General features: G+C 32.6%; 1 protein-coding gene across 1 annotated transcript in view; it reads left to right on the forward strand.

The window, feature by feature from the left end:
- Positions 1-21,267, forward strand: part of LOC137926736 (C3 and PZP-like alpha-2-macroglobulin domain-containing protein 8) — a 158,157-nt gene that overhangs the window by 76,227 nt on the left and 60,663 nt on the right. Inside the window, exons 7-8 of the mRNA XM_068770426.1 lie at positions 6,737-6,865; positions 7,380-7,534. Of these exons, the coding sequence (XP_068626527.1) occupies positions 6,737-6,865; positions 7,380-7,534 (284 nt within the window). The remainder of the gene's footprint in view (positions 1-6,736; positions 6,866-7,379; positions 7,535-21,267) is intronic.

Raw genomic sequence — 21,267 nt, forward strand, 5'->3', positions numbered from 1 at the left:
ACAAATGTTTCTTTATTATATTGAGCAATAAATCCGCGAATTGGCAATTTCAAAAACGAATTTATATCCGTTTCTCTTGCTTGAAAGCATGTAGTAACTCAGATTTGTATTTGTTAGTTGACGAATACTGTATCGTTGAGTGAGAATGTTCCATATCACTGGCCACTACGTTCATATATTTATTAATGCTCTAATTCGAATGTCAATTTTAAATCGGATACTGACAGTCAGAAATTCGTCACTGTTTTTGGATTAATCACTATTATAAAAAGTATCTGTAATGTACACTTATTACAATTTGCTTCTAATTTCATCGTCAATGACGGAGTAAGAAATATGTACACGAATGGTTTCTCACTGCCAACCGAAAAACGCGCTTATTGATGACTCCTACATGATATGGGAATACTACACTTCGTATTCTGATATCAAAAACTAGCATTAAAAGTCTTAAATTCTTGTCGTCGTAGAATTTCAACTTAAATTGGATCAAAAGAACGACATCAAAGCAACAAAGCTTCCATTTTATTTTTTTATTTTTTTGCAAAAATCTCCCCCTCTGTGTCGAAGCAAACATGGCAAAGGAACTCGATAAAAGGACAATAGAAAACCAATGAGCTGTAAGTTATCCCCTGCCGTCGACGTAATGACTGAGGGGTCCGAAGTTCACTAAGAAAAACCAAACTTCCTTAATCACCTTACAAAATGGTTGAAAGAAAAATAAAATCCCACTAAGGAACCGTTTATACGTGTTTTCTATTAGAGTTTTCTTGTTTCATTCGATCATTAATAGTAAACAACTTGAACGTTCAACTATTGATATGACATCGTGATAAATTGTGTAATATTTATTTTCTGATATTAACACGTTTGATTACAATTTTCTTGTAATTTCAAATCTGGTTTTAGACTTTGAGCTAATCTAGTAAAAGTCTATTCACTGTACTATTAAAAATAACGGATTGTTTTATGGAAAATTCAGATGCGTAAAATTTATGCATATTTACCGCTAATGTTTATAACTATGTCCAATTATTATTATTATTTTTTATTATAAATATACTTTGTATATAACAGAGTTGACATGAGAAAAACAAAATTTTTAAATCTTTCTCTGAATTTTTTTAATTAGAACCATTTTTTGTTCTCAAAGAATGTCAATAATCAAATCAAAAGTCAATATTAAAATATCAAACCTTTGTTCGCAATGTTTGTTCAAGTTTTACTTGAAAAACATGATCGAATGTTGCGATCTGACCTGAAATGAAAGTCAGATCAAAGTATTGTATTGTATTGTTATTTAATATAATTGGTAACATAATAAATTAATACATTAGCTTTAACAATCAGGGATAGTTAGAGGTCTTCTTGATTTAGAAGCTAGACGTAACAATCAATAATGAATTGCAATTTAAGAAAAGCGTAGAAAAAATTTTACTATCGGATTATGTCACCTTTTTTCATACTTAGGCAGACAATATTTTACCTAAAATTCCTTAAATTTTGATACATTGAAATATTGTTACCCGGGTCTTTTAAATATTGGACGGTGCGTCATAAAAATAATATCCAGTGCTTTTAGGAAACATACAAAAAGATTTATGGAGAATCTAGCTTACCGTTTTCGAACTCTAATAGATTTTAATAGCAACACTGATAAATCAATTTACTTTAAACTGAAGTCTATGCGCTACGTGTTCATAGTTTCATGTTTCTGTATAAATTATTTCAAAGAGATATCGATAGTTTAGATATTTTAAATGAACTTTAACTGCCCTGTAGAAACCCATATCGTCCGATGTCATTATTTATAATTAGAAAATACTGACCAATCTTGGTCAGAATACACCGGTCGCACGATACATATGCTAGTGAATTGGTGGACTTGAACTTGTTAAATAATAGTCCTAGCAAGATCTCCAAATTATATCTTACCAGCACATTTATTACTAATTTTAAAACCGGTTTATACGGTCTTTTTTAAGTTAAAATAAAACAACATTCACAGACATTGTACGTTAGTGTTTTTTTCATTCCGATTTATTTGTATATTTATTACAGCAGTCTTCAGAGAAATTATGATTCAATACACGTTTCACTTAATCTTTTAGATATTACTAATCTAACGATCTAGTTTAGAAGTTTATCGCCATACATACATATATATATATATATATATATATATATATATATATATATATATTACTATGTGTTAAGTATTATATATAATGTAAATACAGCCTTCTTTTTTTCTCTTGTTATATATATAGTTGTATTATTAAGTAATAAATTGATTATAATAATAAAGTTTGATATATAATATTTTTGTGTTCTTTTTTATTCAATTGTTCCATCTTGGGACCTCTCATTCAACCCCTATTATAGATGGACAGGATCTTTATGTACATTAAAATTTTTCAAATAATTTTAATTTATTTCCATACTCGGATTTCCTCCTTCTCAATCTCTTTCATTCTTTCCTCCGATTTCCTTCACCATATCTTCTATTCCTTTTCATACATTCCTTCCATTCCTTCCTCATTACTCACTTCGTCTTTGGTCCAGAGTTTACAACTTTTACGTTAATATTTTTTTTTATCCAATCATTTTGTGTTAGACACGTTTCAAATTAAAATATTAGAATATTCATAATAACGCACAAGCTTGTTATTGTTGTGTATTAGAATACATGGACTATTTAACTACGTCATCATGTGCGGCTTGTTAGCGTTCCACTTAACGTATGCTAATTGAGACAACCATTACCATTATCTCTATTACACATAGCTACGTCAAGTTTGTCACGCCCAAGTTTAAGATGAAACACTTCGTTGACAATAATGTTTTATGCATGCTCCTAATCTAAAGTGACAATATGCTAAAATGTTCAGCAGTGGCATGTTTGTTAGACATAGTTACTTCTTGAAATAAGTCGCTGGTTCGATTCTAGTAGATGTAATCTTTACGTCAATTATTTATCACCTTTGCGGTCAAATAAAACCGACACATTAAGAAACAAAACACAATTAACTCTAATACATAACCTTTCTTCGAAAAGATACTTGAGTATCAAAAATGTGCTTGTAATAAGACGACAACTAAGCGAAAAGTATATACTTTTCTCACAATTGTTTATTTAATTCTTGCTCTCAATTATCTATGGTATGGCGTGTCAGATATTCACAACTTTCTTCTTTATTTATTATCTTATGAATGGCGTCATATTTATAACTTTTAAATAATTAAAAATGTGTCGCGTAAAGCTTGTATCGATATTTGTGATAATTTTGTTAGAAATCACATATCGTTTGGTTCTCGGATATTGATGTTTCCTCTTCATTGTTTGTTAGAATTCAACTTGTTATATATTGTAAACCAAATATGTACCGTGAGTAGCTTATGGAAGCAATATGTAACGTGAGAGGCTTCTTTACACATAAAATAACTTTCCGTTTTAAGTAGCCATATCTATAATTAAGTAGAGATATAAGATTACAGCAGCACTTCGAAGGAGTTAGAAATTTAGCTCTACCAATTTTCCGACGTGATTAAAGTAGATGTGAAACCCGATTTCTAGTAACAGAGCGTGCATCTTATTTCTCCGAGGAAGTGGATCGATATAGATCGTTGACTTCAAATTATTCGATATTACCTAATACGTGTGCTCGTTTATTACATAAGGTTGTTGCTTTAATAAAACCAAAACTGGATTTAGAATTGGAATGTAAAATTAAATGTGAAACTCATTTATAATGGTCTCAGATTAATATATAGGTTTAATGCTTTCAATTTTATATAAATGTAGTGTGTAACTAATAAATATATATTTTAAGAAGTGATCTTTGCAGATATAATTGCCTACAACCAATAATACTAATGTATTATTTTTGTAAAGTTCCGATTTCTAGGACACAAGTGATGAAAAAGAGCTTATTTATTTTATTAAATTAAGTCCACTAAAATTTATTTCAGTTAAGAAATTGAGTTTAAACATTAATTTGGAACAAGTTGCACAACTAATTAAAAGCAAAAGGTATAAATACGAATTACAAATAATTGTAATTTACTCCAGTGGGATTCTAGGAACCAGGACGGAATTCAGTCAGGTAGATAATTTAGAACTTCGCTACGAATATGATATAATCAGTATGTTACTAATAAACAGACAGGAGCTTAAGTTAACAGTTAAGTAAACAGTTTTAAGTAGAGCAGTGGTAGCCCAGTGGCAGAGGATAGGGGCTTGCGATCGTAGGTCGTGGGTTCAATTCCATGGATACAATCTTGTGTAATTCACACTTTGCGCATTATTTATATGGGACTACCATTGATTATAAAGAACTTTGCAGAGGATGTGCAGTTGCGTTCTCTGCCTACTATAACATCACACCGCGATCTGCGATTTTTGTGGGGTTTTCATGTTATAAAGAATTTCCGGAAATAAAAGTTGCCTTTCATTCCTTCCTTATAAGCCAGTATAAGACCACGAGAAATCGAGCCAGCCGTTTTAGAGATTATCCGAATTAAACAGTCATGCAGACAAAAATTTAAAAAAATGCAATTTTGGTATACGTACTGTATTTATATTCATAGGCAAGTAGTACAAAGCGTTTATTTTATTATCACAAACACACAATCCAATTAGTTATTTGTATAGATGTATATTAAATATCCAATAAAAAAATAATTTTTTTAACCATTAACATAGAGCGATGAAATATGCAATATAAATTTGTATCGCGTGAACCATCAAACTCGGGAAGTTCAAAGCGAACTGATAAATACAAGTGTTTCCACAGACATGTTATTTTCAAAATTATCTTATGAATCTTTTTCTTATTTTATTAGGGAACTGTAATGGCGGTCTCAACTTACAGCGTGCCTTAGGATTTTTTTTAAAAAAATTGGTGGTATTTTATTTTTGGTGGTTTTATAAATAACAAATTATAAGGAAGTTAATCTTAACTTTCTGGAGTAATAAATAAAATTTAAAATCTTTCCATTACTTTGAAACCTACTATACGTAAAAGTCTTACGGGACAATGCTAGAATTCAATAAACATAAAAATAAAATGTAATAAAGCTCCGTATCACTCGGGCGCAGGCTAGAGGGTTTCTTTTCAATATTTATGATACAGTAACCCAAAAAGGTCCAATAAGAATGACCGCCAGTGTTACTTAACAGTTATTTGAAGAATTTCTATTATTTGATATTTCACTTCGTACATTTTACTAGACATTTAATAGAAAAGAATGATTCGTTTTTATATTTATGTTTACTATTTATGAAACGTCTTTCACTTCGAACTCCATTCGCATGCTTACAAACCTCAATGAATCATGTGATATATATGAGGATTCACTACCAGATCTAATCAAGAGTGAATAGATCCGCATGCAATATGGAGTGAACATAATGACCGGCAAGTGTTAAGATCGATAGATAAAAACTGGATTTTGGCCACCAGTCCTGTAGGATATCTAAGAGAGAGACCTGGATATATCCAGCAGTGAATGCCTTACGGATCTAATGATGTTGATAATGTTTATGTTTGTAATACGTCTTTCTATCAAAAAATAAAAAATATAGATTTGATAAACAAAACATCAACAGAAATAACATATTATACTTTCCGGTAAATGCAATGTATAGTATGCGTCATATTACGTACCAAAAAAAATTTAAAGATAGTGTTACAAATAGTACTTACGTACCAATAGTAAACGTATATACAGAAATTATTGTGATTTTTTTATTACAAGCGAAATAATAAAGATAAGACTTATCAAAGGACTAATAAAGCTGTACAACTTTTAGTGTTTTGTACGCTACAATGTCAAGTAGATATATTTATTTCTGTTTATCACTGGATATATGAACATATTGTCTTTGAACTATACAGTTTAATTTATTTATTATTGTTATTCTTCTATTACTTGATGATTATCGGCTGTGTTTTTCCTTATTAATCAAGTCCTTTCAAGGGTTGTGTGGAAGAAAGTGCCGTCTACGATATTGACAGTCCTTTGTACTTCATGTTTCGCCTATTTATCTTATGTATTTTTACTTCCTATGCTGATACAAAATAAAAAGTGAATAAATAAATAATGATATGTTATTTAATACGAAGTAATAATTGTTTTGAATTATCGTAAAATAAGCAAGATGATAGCGTTATATTGCACTATTCAAATTTTATTTTCCGTGAGCAATAAATAATGACTCGCTGCGATAATAAATACGAACTTAAAGTTGCAACAGGAATACCAAATCTTTTCCGCGCATTTATGCAGTTGAATAAAAATATACCAAGCATTTACGAGTTCTTGGCAAGCGATTTTTGGCATACGAAATGCATAACCACTACAACTGAACCTATATTTTGTATGGAGTTACAAGCGGACGGAATATCTGAATTCGTCCGATATACAATTGAAAAATTCTTTACAGAATTGTACAAATATGTCATGCGTGTTGTGAAACGCAGTGCAGTATTGTGATGAGGTTCTCGAGCGACGCTTTTGCAAGATTTCAAAAATAGGTCGGAACACTTCTGTATGTTATATAGGATTCACAAATATTCACGGCATAAGCTGTTGAATAAAAAAAATATCTACTTCTGAAGGTGACAAATGACAGGTTGTGCATTTTGCATATCATAAGCCGTGGTAACAACGTCTTTTATTTAATTAACATTGTAGTAAATTAAATTAATAAATCAACGGTTGTTTGTTACAGGCGGAACTAGTTGCGGTCGAAGGAAAGGAAATCGAGACACATTACGTTCTAGCCAGGGAAAGGATTCGTCGCTGGAATTCCACTTCTAAGTGCTATCTCCTTGTTGAAAATCTTCCAACACCACTACAGGTATAATAAAATAAGTATACGTATAAGTTTAGTTCAAAGGAGAAGATTTTCAAGAACTGCAGATGTTTGTGGCACACACATAGTCATCAGGAATGGAGGGTTATACTCGGTAAATCTCTTCGAGATCCAATAAGGAATCAAGAGATCAAGAACATCACGATGATTTGCGCTGTCAGTATTAAACGACTGATCTGTAGTCGCATAAAAATAACCAGCATAGCCTAGCTGCTAGAAGTGACAGTGAACGGGCTACGTAGCGCGCAAAGCATAGAGCCTTTGGGGCCTTTTTGTTCTGGAAGTAAGACTACGAACAGGTCAGCGCAGCTAAGAACCTCTCAAGGTGGACACTGGAAGCAAGTCGCTTTTAAACGCTCATGTCTGAAATTCTTGGCGGAGACATGTGCCAAGAGTGGATGTGTTAGAGCTAAAATTATTATTATGATAAATAAACATAGGTCATTATGAATAAAAAAGAAGCCTGACCCAAAAATGTAATCAATAATTCTTTTTGTAGGCTGGTGGTGTTGCAAGTGCTAGTGTGTGGTCATCATGCGGATGTAGACAACGGCTCTTGGCTGCAGTCACCAGCGGTGGTAGAGCAGTCCATTGGGCTGCCGTTCCTGCTCCAGATTCTACCAACAACGATGACCTGTGCCGATTTAATTATACGTAAGTAATTTAAATACTTTTACTATTCATTTGCAGTTCATATTATCTACAAATTAAACAATAAATCATATTTCTTATCTTAATTTTAGAGATGCTTGCTGCACTTATAAAGGTTGTTTCATATTCCAACATCAGGTTGTAATCTGGTGACAGCGTCTTAATTTAAAAAAAAATTGTATATATTTTTAAAATAATTTCCATGGACTAGCCTAATCTTTTTTAATTTTTAAATGACCCCCGTTATTAGGGCTCCTTGTACATTAAAAAAAATGACAGTTTTCCAAATAGTTTATTCACTTTCTAATTTTTTTTCTCGCTCTTCTTTCGTCCTTCTCAATTTCTCTCACTCGGTGTCTCTCTTTTCTCGCATATTATTTTTATTTCTTTTCATTCCATTTCCATTCATACATCACCTCTTTTCTATCACTATTTCCTTCTGAACTGCTTTACGCGATATGGCCTGTCACCCGAATTCTGATTGACGATCGATTTATTTATGGAAACCTCTTTATATCTACATTGATATAAAACTGATTTAAATAGTCTGTTGCATAATAAAACGTCGAATTTAGTTAGGAGAGTTAAATAAAAATAAAAAATTCTTGTAACTTTTGATAACATGGCAATGACTCTTGTCAATTATTCGTTCGTTTAATAGTTTTATACTTAATTATAATTTAAAAGCATTAAATTCAATGTCAAAAATATCATATAATAATGATAAAAAATTATTGAAACTAATATTGAAATGAAGTAAAAGTTTACATTTTTGAGAATAATAAACTACAATTACGTAATGAACTGAAAACTTACCCGACATAATTATGAAATAAATTTCTGTTTTTATCTCAGCTAAGCATACAAAACAGCGCAGACTCTGGGTGGAATGAGGGTTATATTTTTTAAAGGCAGCGTAGATTCTTTCTAAAATGTCGATAATTACTCTTCGGAGATTGCCTCAGTTAACGAGAAACGGGAGCATAAAAAGTAGCAATAAATAAGCTACTCTTAAATTAAGAGAGAGCTTCCTCCGGAGTAACCTGGCGTCTCCGGTGAATCAATGAGCTTTCTAATGGGTATTTGTAACCTCTTTTCTTTCGGCTAGTTTTATTTCTTGTTCGAAATTTAAATGCATTAAACGATTACTACAAAACATTTTATTTGAATAATTAGTCAATTATTTTTTTCTATCGGACAACAAAATGTACGAATTCGCGACATAAGCGTTTTGTTAATACTTTTATAGTGCAAATAACCAAGGAGGTGAACAACTTACCAGCGTTATTGTTTTCAGACAATTATAACTTAGGAGTCTTCAAGACAGGTGAATGGGTTTCTTCTGGGTATGTAACATCTTATACCTCGAGACAGAGGTCAAATGCGTCGCCTATAAAGGTTATAAAAATACTGTAGAGCTGTAAGTGTGTATTTAAATTGTGTAATGATGAGAATAAATTATGAAATATTACACTTTGCTATAACACAGAGATAAGATTAAAAAAAAGTTGGGTTCAGATTGAATAACTAAAGTCAAATTGTGGAGTCGAAGCGCAATTTAACACGTTCACTGCGGCTTGAGGTCGATTCAGCCTCATGATAAACTTTGCACTGGTGCGGCGCGAACCTTGAATTGACCCAATATTGTAAAAAAATATTGATGAACATGAGGCAGAAAAGGCCTCAACCGCACTACTAGGAAGTTCAGCTTGAGGCTGATTCGACCTCAGCCGCATCAGCTGAAAGTTCTTCAAAATTGGGCCCGCAGTGAACGTGTTAACAATGCCAGGGATAAGTAATTATAGAGGTTGATTGGCAGTGAGCGTAAAAGCTGTAAAGGGGTGAATATACAGCTCTTCTATTGTCAATTAACGTACGATACATTTCACTCAAAAATGATGATAATAAAGTAAATAAAATTGCTATCAAAATTTAAATTACTACATTATAAAATTAATAATTGATCACTATCTATCCCCGCAGACTTTGTAATGACAGAAGTCATAAGCCTATAGCACTCCAATGGAAAAATTAATTAGTGTAACATGTTTAAATGTGATCACTTTATATATATTAAGTAGGTATAAAAGTTTCGAAGCATTTTAGAGATTAGAGCTATACATATGCTTTTAAATTGTACACGTATAACCTTAGTTGCCTTGTTTATATTTGAGTATATAAAACTTTTCTCCCTGACTCTGCAGCCATTATAACAGATTTAAGATAAAAGCATATCTATAATTAGAGTAAATATTGTTTTGTTATTATAATATTCTTTAGATGTATCGACAAACAAATCATGATAACAACAAGTCAAGTATTATAAACGTTTGCCGGAAACTTTTGTGTTTATTCGGAACAAGAGGGCGCGACGGGGGAGGGACATCGCTTGAGCTTCAAAAAGTTTACTTCTTGTGATTTATACGCGTTTAGAGAATGGCCGAAGAGGAACACTTTTAATGTTGACCCATTTATCCGGAATGTTCGGGATCTGGAAACGGCAAAAGTTTGTACTGTAACGCCCCATTACTTTTTATATTTTGCGATGGTTTCGCTTTTAAGTCGGCCATTGACAATGCGGCATGTTTCATAATCTTTCGAAAAATTATTAAAACCAGCAATCACATTAATTGCCATCGTACAATCTTTTACCACGCGACATGTATCTGATTTTATACATAACGCTACATACTATATAACTCTCATAAGTACGTTGAATAAGAGTCGACAAATACTACAATTTCAAGTCAATTTGTAATAAAAAATATTGTGCGAGGCAATTTTTTTTTATTGATCAGTGGTCGCCTAGCGGTAGAGAACTGTAACTTGTAATCGTAGGTCACGGGTTCGATTCCCGCGATATAATCTGATATAATTCCCACTTTGTGCGTTAATTACATGGAATTTCCACTGCACACAAAAAAAAAATCGAAAGAGTAGCTAGCAGCGTCTTCTGCGTACCGTAGTACCACATTGATCGCCAACCCGTCTGCCAAGAATCGTGATTATGATATATCATTCCATAGATATTATTGGGGGAAGCCTATGCTTTGAAGTAGGCGTCTATAGGATGAAACGACGACAACGATATTAAAGTTTTATTATCTGTTCTAAAAATATTCAAAGACATTGTAACATTACTAGCGTATCGTGAAAAATTCTTTTTCGAATTTTTTTCATTGATGTAAAAATGTATTTTAAGTCCATTTTTGCTTTAAATATTTACATAACTTATATATTAGAGGAGCTAGAAAGTAATGTTGTTTTTGTCGACACATTTTACAAGAAAAACTCAATTGGTTTTCATGTAAAATGTTTTTATCGCTACGGCAGTAAAAATTTGTATACTAGATGGAAAAAGGTTTTTGATAACCAAGGTGAATATTATTGATTAGAATTAAAATATTGTTAATAATGTAGTCTTGTGAATTCAAGATAAGAAAGCGACATTACTTTTCGGTCCTCCTAATATGTAGGACATAAAAGATAAATTGATTATTTTTTAATCTAAAACAAAAAAGAGATAAAACCATCGCAATCAACGTAATCCCAGTCGCAATTCAGTTGAATGCTGTCATTGAAACAATAGAGGATACACAAATCAATGTGTGTAACTAGAGCGGGGCCGCCTCATCTGGGGACAAGTAACAAATTGTTTGAAGCCTCGGCAGCGCGGCCATTGTTCTGTAAACGCTTTGTGGTAACAAATGCATTGTAACTGTGACGTAAAACTGTTGAGAGTCGGAACCGCTAATTGCTGCATTATAATCATGCAAATTGATGACAGGTTTATTTGTTATCTAAACACTATAGTACCTTAAATCACAGACGCTGTTGAAATAAGTTGAGGGGTATCGAATACGTTTTTATCACAACTGCTAGTGATATTATTTTCATGTATATATATACAATCAGGTGTGTAATGATTATTTGAAGAAAATGCAGTTTTACTCGTCATCATGATCATCTTTATATAAGTCAACATACGAGACAAAGCTCTCCTCAAAGACTGCTAAACGAACTGTCGCTGCCCACATTACAGCTTACCCACGCAGCACCTACCAGCTAGTTGTCAGTACGCGTCTGTCGGCTGATATGGTGAAGTTATACGATATTGTATATATATCTTCTTCTTTAAGTGCCTCTCTAACTAGTGGAGGTTGGCTATCAGCTTCCTGCTGTCTTCCTTATTTTTGGTTCTGCGTAATAGCTCAGCAGCGCTGGCGATTCCGGTCTACTCTCTAATGTTACGAAGTCACGACTTCTTTCTCCTACCAACCTTCCTTTTATCAGCGACCTTTTCCATCATGATAAGTTGAAGGAGATTGTATCGTTGGTGTCGGTTGTATATATATACGATATTTTATTATCTAAATGTCTTACAAGTTTTAATTACTTTTTGTTTTAACTCAAGAATGATTAATTGCAAGTTTAAAAAAAGTCTAATACAACTACATTCCAGAGATCGTATCGCGGAGTAACTTAACGAGAATTTAATTACGGGGACAATTGTGTTTATTTACTTTAATTGTACAAAAAAGGTTTTATATACTGTATAATTTTCGTCTCGGTAGAATATATATTTTAAGTGAAGCATAAATCTATCAAAATTTACACAAATTAATATGTAAAACTAAATCAATACCAAATATACATGATGCATACTAGTTTTTATTTCGCCTGTTAATTTCGTGTTGTTCAAATACACAGGATGTGTACTTTAAGGTAAAAAAAAAACTTAAAAGGGTTGAATCTTTTGTAAATCATGCGTGATTTCGCAAATTTATATTCCCATATTTTATTTCAACATTTTGACGTGTTCTTTTGTACATTTTTTTTATTTAAATTCAACAAAAAGGTTTAATGCAAATCACATAGACTGTATCTACAAATCTATAGCTACATGGATTCATAAATAATTAAAAACATAATTAAAAGCGTTTCCGAAATTCGGACTACTGTTAAAATTATTTATCGTTTACTATTTGTCCCTACAGACTTTGTATTGCCAGAAGTGGTTGGGCAGTCGCATTCCTATTAAAAAAATTCATTTACTAAATATTTATCAGAATACTTTATACAGTAGGAAACTATTTCCAATTACAGCTTTAAAATCAAACTTTTAAAGCTTTTTTTCAATTTATACTTATACTAGCTACTGTGAGATAAAAGACTGCATTTCTATTAAGCTTAATAAATAACCGTATTTCGCAAGCTAGAATACTTGAATATAGTACAAGACATTTAATTTGGCACGTTGGAAACAAGAGCGAGATATTCGGTTGTATTCATTTTGTAAAGTGTTATTATCGCCAAGCTCTGGAAGTACGATAAAGAAAACGCTCTATAAATAAATCTTTTATCCGACTTGCCAAATTAAATGCCGGTACTGTTCTAATCTAATGGTAAAAATAGAATTAAAGTTCGCATCCTAGCACTAGTAAACAATATTTAATGGAGTCAGGCGTTACCTTGCGGAAGTCCATCCTAAGTAAGAAAAGGACCAATATTTAGCCACTTCCGCACATGCAGTGGTACAGTTATGTTACACACAGGTGTTTGGCACTAATCGGTGTAACATAACTCTTGAAGATGCCCGTGGAGGGGTGAAACACGTGTTGAGTGGTTTGGCGGTGGCGGTTGTGTGATTCGCATTGTTTGCCGCATACGTATTTATCAGCGGGCTGGCAGGCGGTGCACTTTATTGCACCACTGCATGTGCGGAAGTGGCTAAATATTGGTCCTTTTCTTACTAGTAAACAAGTTTGTGAAAAGTGACATAAGTAAATGTTCTTACCTAATGTTCCTGCAATGCAGGAACATTAGGTAAGAACATGCAGGAGAGAAATTTCACTCGCCTCTGCGTTAAATATAAAGTCTAAACTATTAAACAAGAACTAATGAGGTTCATTAAGTTCCAAGGTGGCAAACACACAGTTTCCGCAGAGTTCTTTATTAAGGTTAGAATTGTTAAGGCCATCTTTACGAATATGTTTACGCACATATCAGAAAAAAAACTATTACTTTTTTACTCTTTTCAATATACCCAATAACTCAAATGCAAGATTTATCTGTCGTAATTATATTATTTAAGGGTAATAACCAATTAATCAGTATCAAAATACCGCAATATTTAAAGACGAAAGGTCTTTGACTTTTGTGTGTTGACAGTCCTTATAAAAAGGTTCAAGGTTACCCGAAAAGGCAATGGAGATGGAGTCAGAAATGAGAAGATCGGCAGAAAAACCACGTAAGATAACGACGTAAGATCAACGACGTAATTAGAAGAGCTGCTGCTCTGAAGTGACAGAGGGTATGGCACATAGCTCGTGCAACTTATGGTAGTTGGACAGAGATGTTGTCGAGTGACGATCAAGTACTAATGGACTCGGTGTGGGTAGGCGCCCCACTAGATGAACCGACGACATAGTTAAAGACACGGGAAGTCTCTGAATGTGGGAAGTGTAGGATCTTTGCAGGAGGCCTATAACAAATTTATTATGAGATCCAATCAAAAACGAGTGAATGAAAGAAACCAACGTATCCCAAGGAAGTGTCAAGTTGACTTGGCAGTAGGCGCGTCATAATGCACCCAGAATAGACGGCCGCTGGAGCTTTAAGGTTCTGGAGTGGAAATTATGGCGGACAGTCCCACTACGTTGGACTGTCCTGTCCGCGGCGGCAACCTGCGCGCCCTAGCGCATTGACGTAAGCCAGCAGCCCGGATCCCCGGTAGCTCGACGCGCGTGTCTCACCGCACTCTGGGCTCGGCGGCACATCAGCACACACGCAAGCACGCCCTAATAAACTCACACTCCGACGCGCCTACCTTTGTATAGTGGTTGTGTGAACAATAAACTATCTCAATAGCAACCGCTTATCTCATTTTATCACCACAAAACCATGGAACAGTACGCACAGAGTACTACGTCCATCCACTAGGTAAAAAGACTTCTTTATTAAGGTCGTAAGACGCTGGAGAGAGTCTCTGGGAGAGTCCATGTCCAGCTGTGAACGTTTTACGATAGAAATTATGATGAATCCTCAAATGAATTCCCAGTTATATCAACCCTAGACGATAATATTACGTAATATGCCTTTAAAGATGGATGGAGGAACTATAATTGGCTTAGAATTTAGCTCCAAAGTAATTAAAGTTGAACAGACGACTATGTTTTAGTCCGCGACCGCAATGGGAAAACTTTGCCGGTCTCGATTGATCGGCGAATAACTAACTATATTGTATTACTGTAGTTTTCGATTGCAGCATATTGTATGAACATTAACTACATTAATTTGTGTTCTAAAATAAAAAATATTTAACTTTCTATCATCATCGGGGATCACAATTTGTCAATAAATTCTCTAGACGAATGCATTGATTAATTTAAAAATATTAAAAAAAAATGAATATTAACACGTTGGCTGGCACCGTTATTTTCGTAAATCTGGCATAAAAGGACAATTTGACAATTCTAGTGTGCAGTTATTATAAAAAGCTCGAAAAATGTTTTTATTAGAAGCAGTAAAATTTTATTTTATTTTCAGATTTAGAAATAATTTTTATGATTTTTAATAAATTTTCTATCGTGCAAGCCAGCATTGATTTTTGTTCTTTTCCCAGAAGTCGTCTATCGATATTAGCACTGTGATATTTCAAATATAATCGTAGCTGCACAAAAATTGCAAATAAACACAGGACGAGATATATCGTAGTTGGCGTTCTAGAAAAAAACGAAATTTACGAGTTAGTTGTAGTTGACAGTCAACGTGTTAATATATAAATTATAATTCACTCCGCTCTTGGACAAACCGACACAACATCGTTGATTCGTGAAAGATGTAAAGGCTTTGAAGAAGTGAATAAATAACACATTTGTAAGAAAAAACTTTTAAAGCTTTTACATCTATTTCCAATCATTCTGTATATATCATGTGATCACTCACATAATGCCACTGGCCAATAACTTACGTAACATTAAGTTGATAATATTATAAATAAATGATTTATATCTTACATTATATATTGTAAATTGATATTTATGGTCACCAAAGTTTAAAACAGCATTATTGTTAATATATTATGCGTGACTTGCATGCTTGCGTGGCTTGTTACATTTATGCATCATTGTCATCATTTCGTCTATAGAACGCCCATTGTTCAACAATACGCCAATTATTAATTTCCAATAATGTCGGCAAAAAGTCTTCTGACCATTTTAACAAGGTGATCTATGCATAAGTGTGGATAGACTCAATAAGAAGCACACGTTATATGTTCTCATTGTACATTAAAAATTAATTTATTGTCGTACACTAAAACAATTACTTCAAACATTACAATTTACTGTTAGGATCCCGTAGATTTCTGATCACATATAGCACAATCATCTTACTTACGTACTTCTTACGACAATGTCATTACCTTGTTCTATTCATATGTAATAAAAAAGTAGACGATTAAAAAAGTAGACCAAAAACATTTTTCACATAAACCAAATAAAAAAAAATTCATACAGTGTACATGACAATGACGAATGTGTTGGTTTTGAGCAATAAAAATTATATCGCTGTGAAATGAATAAAACTGTCACCCGATGCGACCATGTCATAGCAGAAACAAGATCGAGTCTGCTTTGATGAATGTTCCCCAGTAGACTCATTGCAACACGGTCCAATTCTACGTCTCTCTTTTCGCAAAAATAAAAACTGTATACGTATAGTTTTATACAAAATATGTTACTTAAATATTACATTTGATAATAATTTTAATTCAATTATTACTAGATTAAGTTTATTTGTAAACAAAGCTAAATATTGAATTTAATTTTTAATTTAAAGAGTGTTACATATAGATATGAACACAAAACTAAACACTCAAATACGTAAAGCAAAACGCGTCAAAGAGAAATCATTAATTTTGTCGAACATATATATATATATATATATAAGTAGACGTATTTTTGTGTATATTATGTATAATGATTTATGCAATTCAGTGGTAGGAAAGAAGCCATAAGGTAGTCCTGTGGTGCGATGCAGTTTGAAGGCAGTATAGCTTGCTATATATCTATGATAATTAGAAGTTATATTGGGTCACGTAGCGTGCAGAATAGATACTAGGACCTTAAGGTTGTGAAGTGGAGACCACAATCTAACAAAGACAGCACGTATGCTATGAACGTAGTAACGATCACCTACAAGACGGACAGGCGTACTAGATACTTCTTTAAAATCAAAATGACAGATGACGTACGTGCTAATCAAGGGGCGATGTTTACGATAGGATGCTATACCTGATTTTAGTTGATACGACTTTTTTATTACATTAAAACTGTAATCACACACTTGCTATTGTCCATGCTGTCCCTCACTTTATTACCTATTTTATATTTGGGTTTTTTTTTGGAAAGCTTTTAATATTTCGAACGTATGTCACGACTTCAATGCTTGCTTGCACATTCATGATACGGGAATTCCAAATTCAAAAATCTTTTATTTACTATGTGTAAACAAAACTTTTTTTCTTAACCCTAAATGATATTTATTGATAAATCGCTATCTCAGTACGTGATTGTACTTTATTTACTTAAAAACATCCGCAACATATTTGGACGGAAACATTGACAAAGGAGTTTTATTTTATGCCTTTACTGTACCCATTATAATCGACCATGCGAAAAGTTTAATGGTTTGCGCCGTGCGTCTTTGACTTCCGATTATAAAAAGGGGACAATGGAGTTGTGCACGCAATCCTAAATGCACCACATAAAACAAACTGTCCAACTAATATCTTTGTCAAACCTTGAATATAAATCATGATGATTATTCTATATAAAAAAGTTTACCTAGATACATCTTATTTAGTTATTATATAAGTAATCTTTCTTCTACGCCTTACAAAAGATAAACATAGTTACACTTTTATTAGAATCATTCCTTCAAGGCAATTTCTTTCAGACAACCATAGTATGGAAATAGAAAAAGGACAAGTAACGAGTAATTAGTCTGTACAAAAAGCATACATAAATAAATAAACATGAGTATTTATATGTATGTATTTTTTAATGTATGTAATTTGTATTAATTAGTTTCCATTATTTTTTTTTTATTTTGGAAATTACAAAAGGCAGCTTGGTTAGGATACGCATTAACTTTACAAATTGTGTCATGTATCCTTAAAAACCTGTTAAACATTACTCATATTAATTAAACTAAGTCATGAAGAACATAATGATCTCTAACACACTACTAACATAAAAAAAAAAAACAAATTTGCTGAGAAGAAAAACACATATTAGCGTGATATCTGTTATACCCAAAATCGGCATTAAAAACCGATGTATATTTAAATTCACTAATAATGATAATAAACACCGGTACCAGTGCATTACATTTAATAGATATATTCTAGTCCGTTATTTTATTTGCACAATAAATTTGGTCAAGTATTTAACCGAGATATCTGAGCGAGTTTGCATATTAAAGTAGCAGTGTGCTTACTGCTTATTGGTCGCAAAAGCAGAACAGATCACCGCTGGCGCCTTAAACTTCTGAAGTGGAGATTATGGACCCTCAATTCCACTTTAGGGAGGTGAAACGAAAAACTCTGTCTGCAGGCCACGGTCGACCGACGCTAATGGGAATTTATAGGGAAGATTTAAATAATGATGATAATGAACGATGTCTATTAAGTACTAGCGAATAGGAGTACGAAAAGATCTCACACTTATTTAAAAATGCCGACTTTGTACACCGCGGTAAACCCGACTATTACATGAACAGTGAGAAGAAATTCCGGAGGCTTATTGCCGCTAGGCTTCAATTGCTCGTTAATTTATTATAGCCCAGCGGTAGAGGACTGAAACTTGCGATCGTAGGTCGCGGATTCAATCCCGGTGTACAATCTTATGTAATTCACATTTTGTATATTAATTATATAGGATTGCTTCTGCTCACAAACAAGTTTTACGAGGGTGGGTAGCAGCGTCTACTGCGAAGCATATTACCACACTGCGGTCACCAACCAGCCAGCCAAGTGTACCAATTATGGTGTATTTCCCTTAGATATATTAGGAAGTGGCCGATTCCTTTCATTTCTTCGTCAAAATCTAACTAATTGTGATGTAATTTAACAAAAGAGAAAATCAAAGAGCTTGAAACTGATTTAAGTTTAATGATTCGAATCAAGTTATATTTACAAAAGCTATAATGTCTTCATTGAGTGAACATTATTGGTTGGAATAGTAACACTAACTTTCTTAATCAAAAACCGAGGAGATCATTTGCTGCGGCAACCTTATCCCATTAAACTAAGATAATTGAAGTTTTCGACAAAATTAATGGTTTCTCTTTGACGCGTTTTGCTTTACATATTTGAGTGTTTAGTTTTGTCATCAAATATTTAACAATCCTTACTTTTGTTTACAATTAAACTTAATTTTGCAATTATTAACAAAATATTATCAAACGTATTATCTAAATAACATATTTTCTATAAAACATTTAATTGATATTTATAGTATACAGCGATTGAAATAGGAGAAGCTTTACAACGTCAAATTTAAATTATAATTACGACGTTGAAATTCATGTTTATATTTATTACAAAATCCGTATGGAAAGTATACCAAAGCGAATCATAATATGAGTTGGATACAAACTTTTAAAAAGTGGGCGTTATTGGTGCTTGTATTTCTGTTTGTAACCCTCGTTTAAAATTAAACACTGGTCTTCGTTCCAAATCGTAGGTGACCACTGCAAGTCATAGGTCTCCCCTAAAAATATCTATCATAATCGCCACGCTTGGCAGACGGGTTGGCGATCGCAGTGTGGAATTATGGTACGCAGGATACACTGCTGACCTATCTTCTGGAAACTTGTATAACAAGTTATATAATTAGTGCACAAAGTATTTGACACACATGAGAGGTCTTTGATATCAAGATTGAAACTGAAATTAGATAGGATAGATGCCAGCGCATTCTTCTTCGTGTATGTATATGTACAACGATATTAAATATATAAATAATAATATGTATCTATGTATATATATATATATAAATATATATAAATAGCTAAAACTGATATAAATAAACAATATAATTTATGACTTTTACTATATTATACATTAATTTATTTAAAGTCGCTGCCCAAGCGCTACAGATCGTTTAAGATAATGTACTGGGCCAACTCATCAATAGATTCTGCAGCAGAGTTTTTCTTAAGGAGGTTTGGTAAAATGAACGGAGGTATATCAAAGGTTTCCGCAAAAGGTCACGTGGTTATTACTTCAGTTATTATTAGCTGACGCCTATCTTGTTTTTTCTTAATTATAATTTCTACACCTGAAACACTACGAAATCTTTGTGAATTAAAATTACGGAGTTTTCATATTGTTCGTAAAATCAATAGGCTTATCAAAAGTCATTAGTTATAAAGTTATGATAAGATTTTAGCTTAAGTCAGTCCGTAAAGTTAGGTAGGACGGAGGCTAGTTACTGGTATATTTGTCTTTTAACTTAAATTACTTTTTTAAACTTAAGCACAAGGCAATTATAGTTCCTTTAATTACCATCGCTGCTGCATAATTGTTCACTTTGAGTATATCAATTACAGCACCTTTTAACTTCCGTTTGAAAGAAGTTTCACAATTTTAATCTAACATTTTTCTTATTTAGATTTAAATGAAAAGGTTGGTTTAATCGTATTTGATATTTAAGTATTTTTAACTCACTTTTTTGGCCCCGTTTTATGGGGGCCACACGTTTTTCCCTACCATGTGGAAAGGCGGGGTTCTACAATTAGTTTAAAATAATTTATTCATAATTTATATTTATTTCTACTTTTATGCATCATATTTTCTTGCACCCTTTCTTATTTTATACGTCACAAAATCGGTCATTCTTGTTATTCTTTCTTTACTTTACATGCGTAGTTTTCCATTCATTCTTCATATTTGCCTTATATCTTATGTCTATCTATTACAATTGCATCTAATACTACATTCCTTAGGTATATGTTATCATATAATATTAAAGAATGATGTAGACATAGCTTGGTTGATGCTCGTTGTGATTTTCCTCATTAAGACATGCCGATTTCCTGACAACATTGTTTTTTACCGATTTTTCGCATGGGCAATTCTTATGTGCTCTAGTTTCTTTAATTATTTTTTATGTTGTAGTGTAATATGTACTGCGTATAGTTTTAAATCTATTAGGGAAGAATATGCACAGCAGTGGATGATAATTCTGTAAATAGAGACCACATGATAAAAATCAAATCGTCAATATATGGAGTATAATAAAAATTTCACTAGGCTGTAACTCAGCTTCTGATATAAGAAAAAAATGTGTAATGAAATGTTTATCCCGTGAAAAGATTCTGTATCCTTTTAAAAGATATTGTATTTCAACATCTAAACTTATTCCCATAGATAAAATAACTTTGCTAAACTGAAAATTATGTATGTGTTAATTTCGTCAAGTAAATTGCGTTCATAGACTCCAGTTGGCACACATTATTTATTATTTTATTTACAACAGTATATGCTTTTCTTTGATCGACCAATGTAAAGCCAAAACGTGCGAATGTATATAAAAATCCCTTTAGCGTTTAGTTCCGCCATAACTTGGTATATTTCACAGTATATTATCGATAAATATATTTGGGAATGTATTGTTATAATTATAAAGATTAAATATAAAGGATTTTTTTATTGTTATACAATCATC

Source organism: Battus philenor, unplaced genomic scaffold (genome assembly GCF_028537555.1).
Source record: "Battus philenor isolate CCGP_79_NKW_IND1 unplaced genomic scaffold, ilBatPhil1.0.hap1 SCAF_10, whole genome shotgun sequence".
NCBI lineage: Eukaryota > Metazoa > Arthropoda > Insecta > Lepidoptera > Papilionidae > Battus > Battus philenor.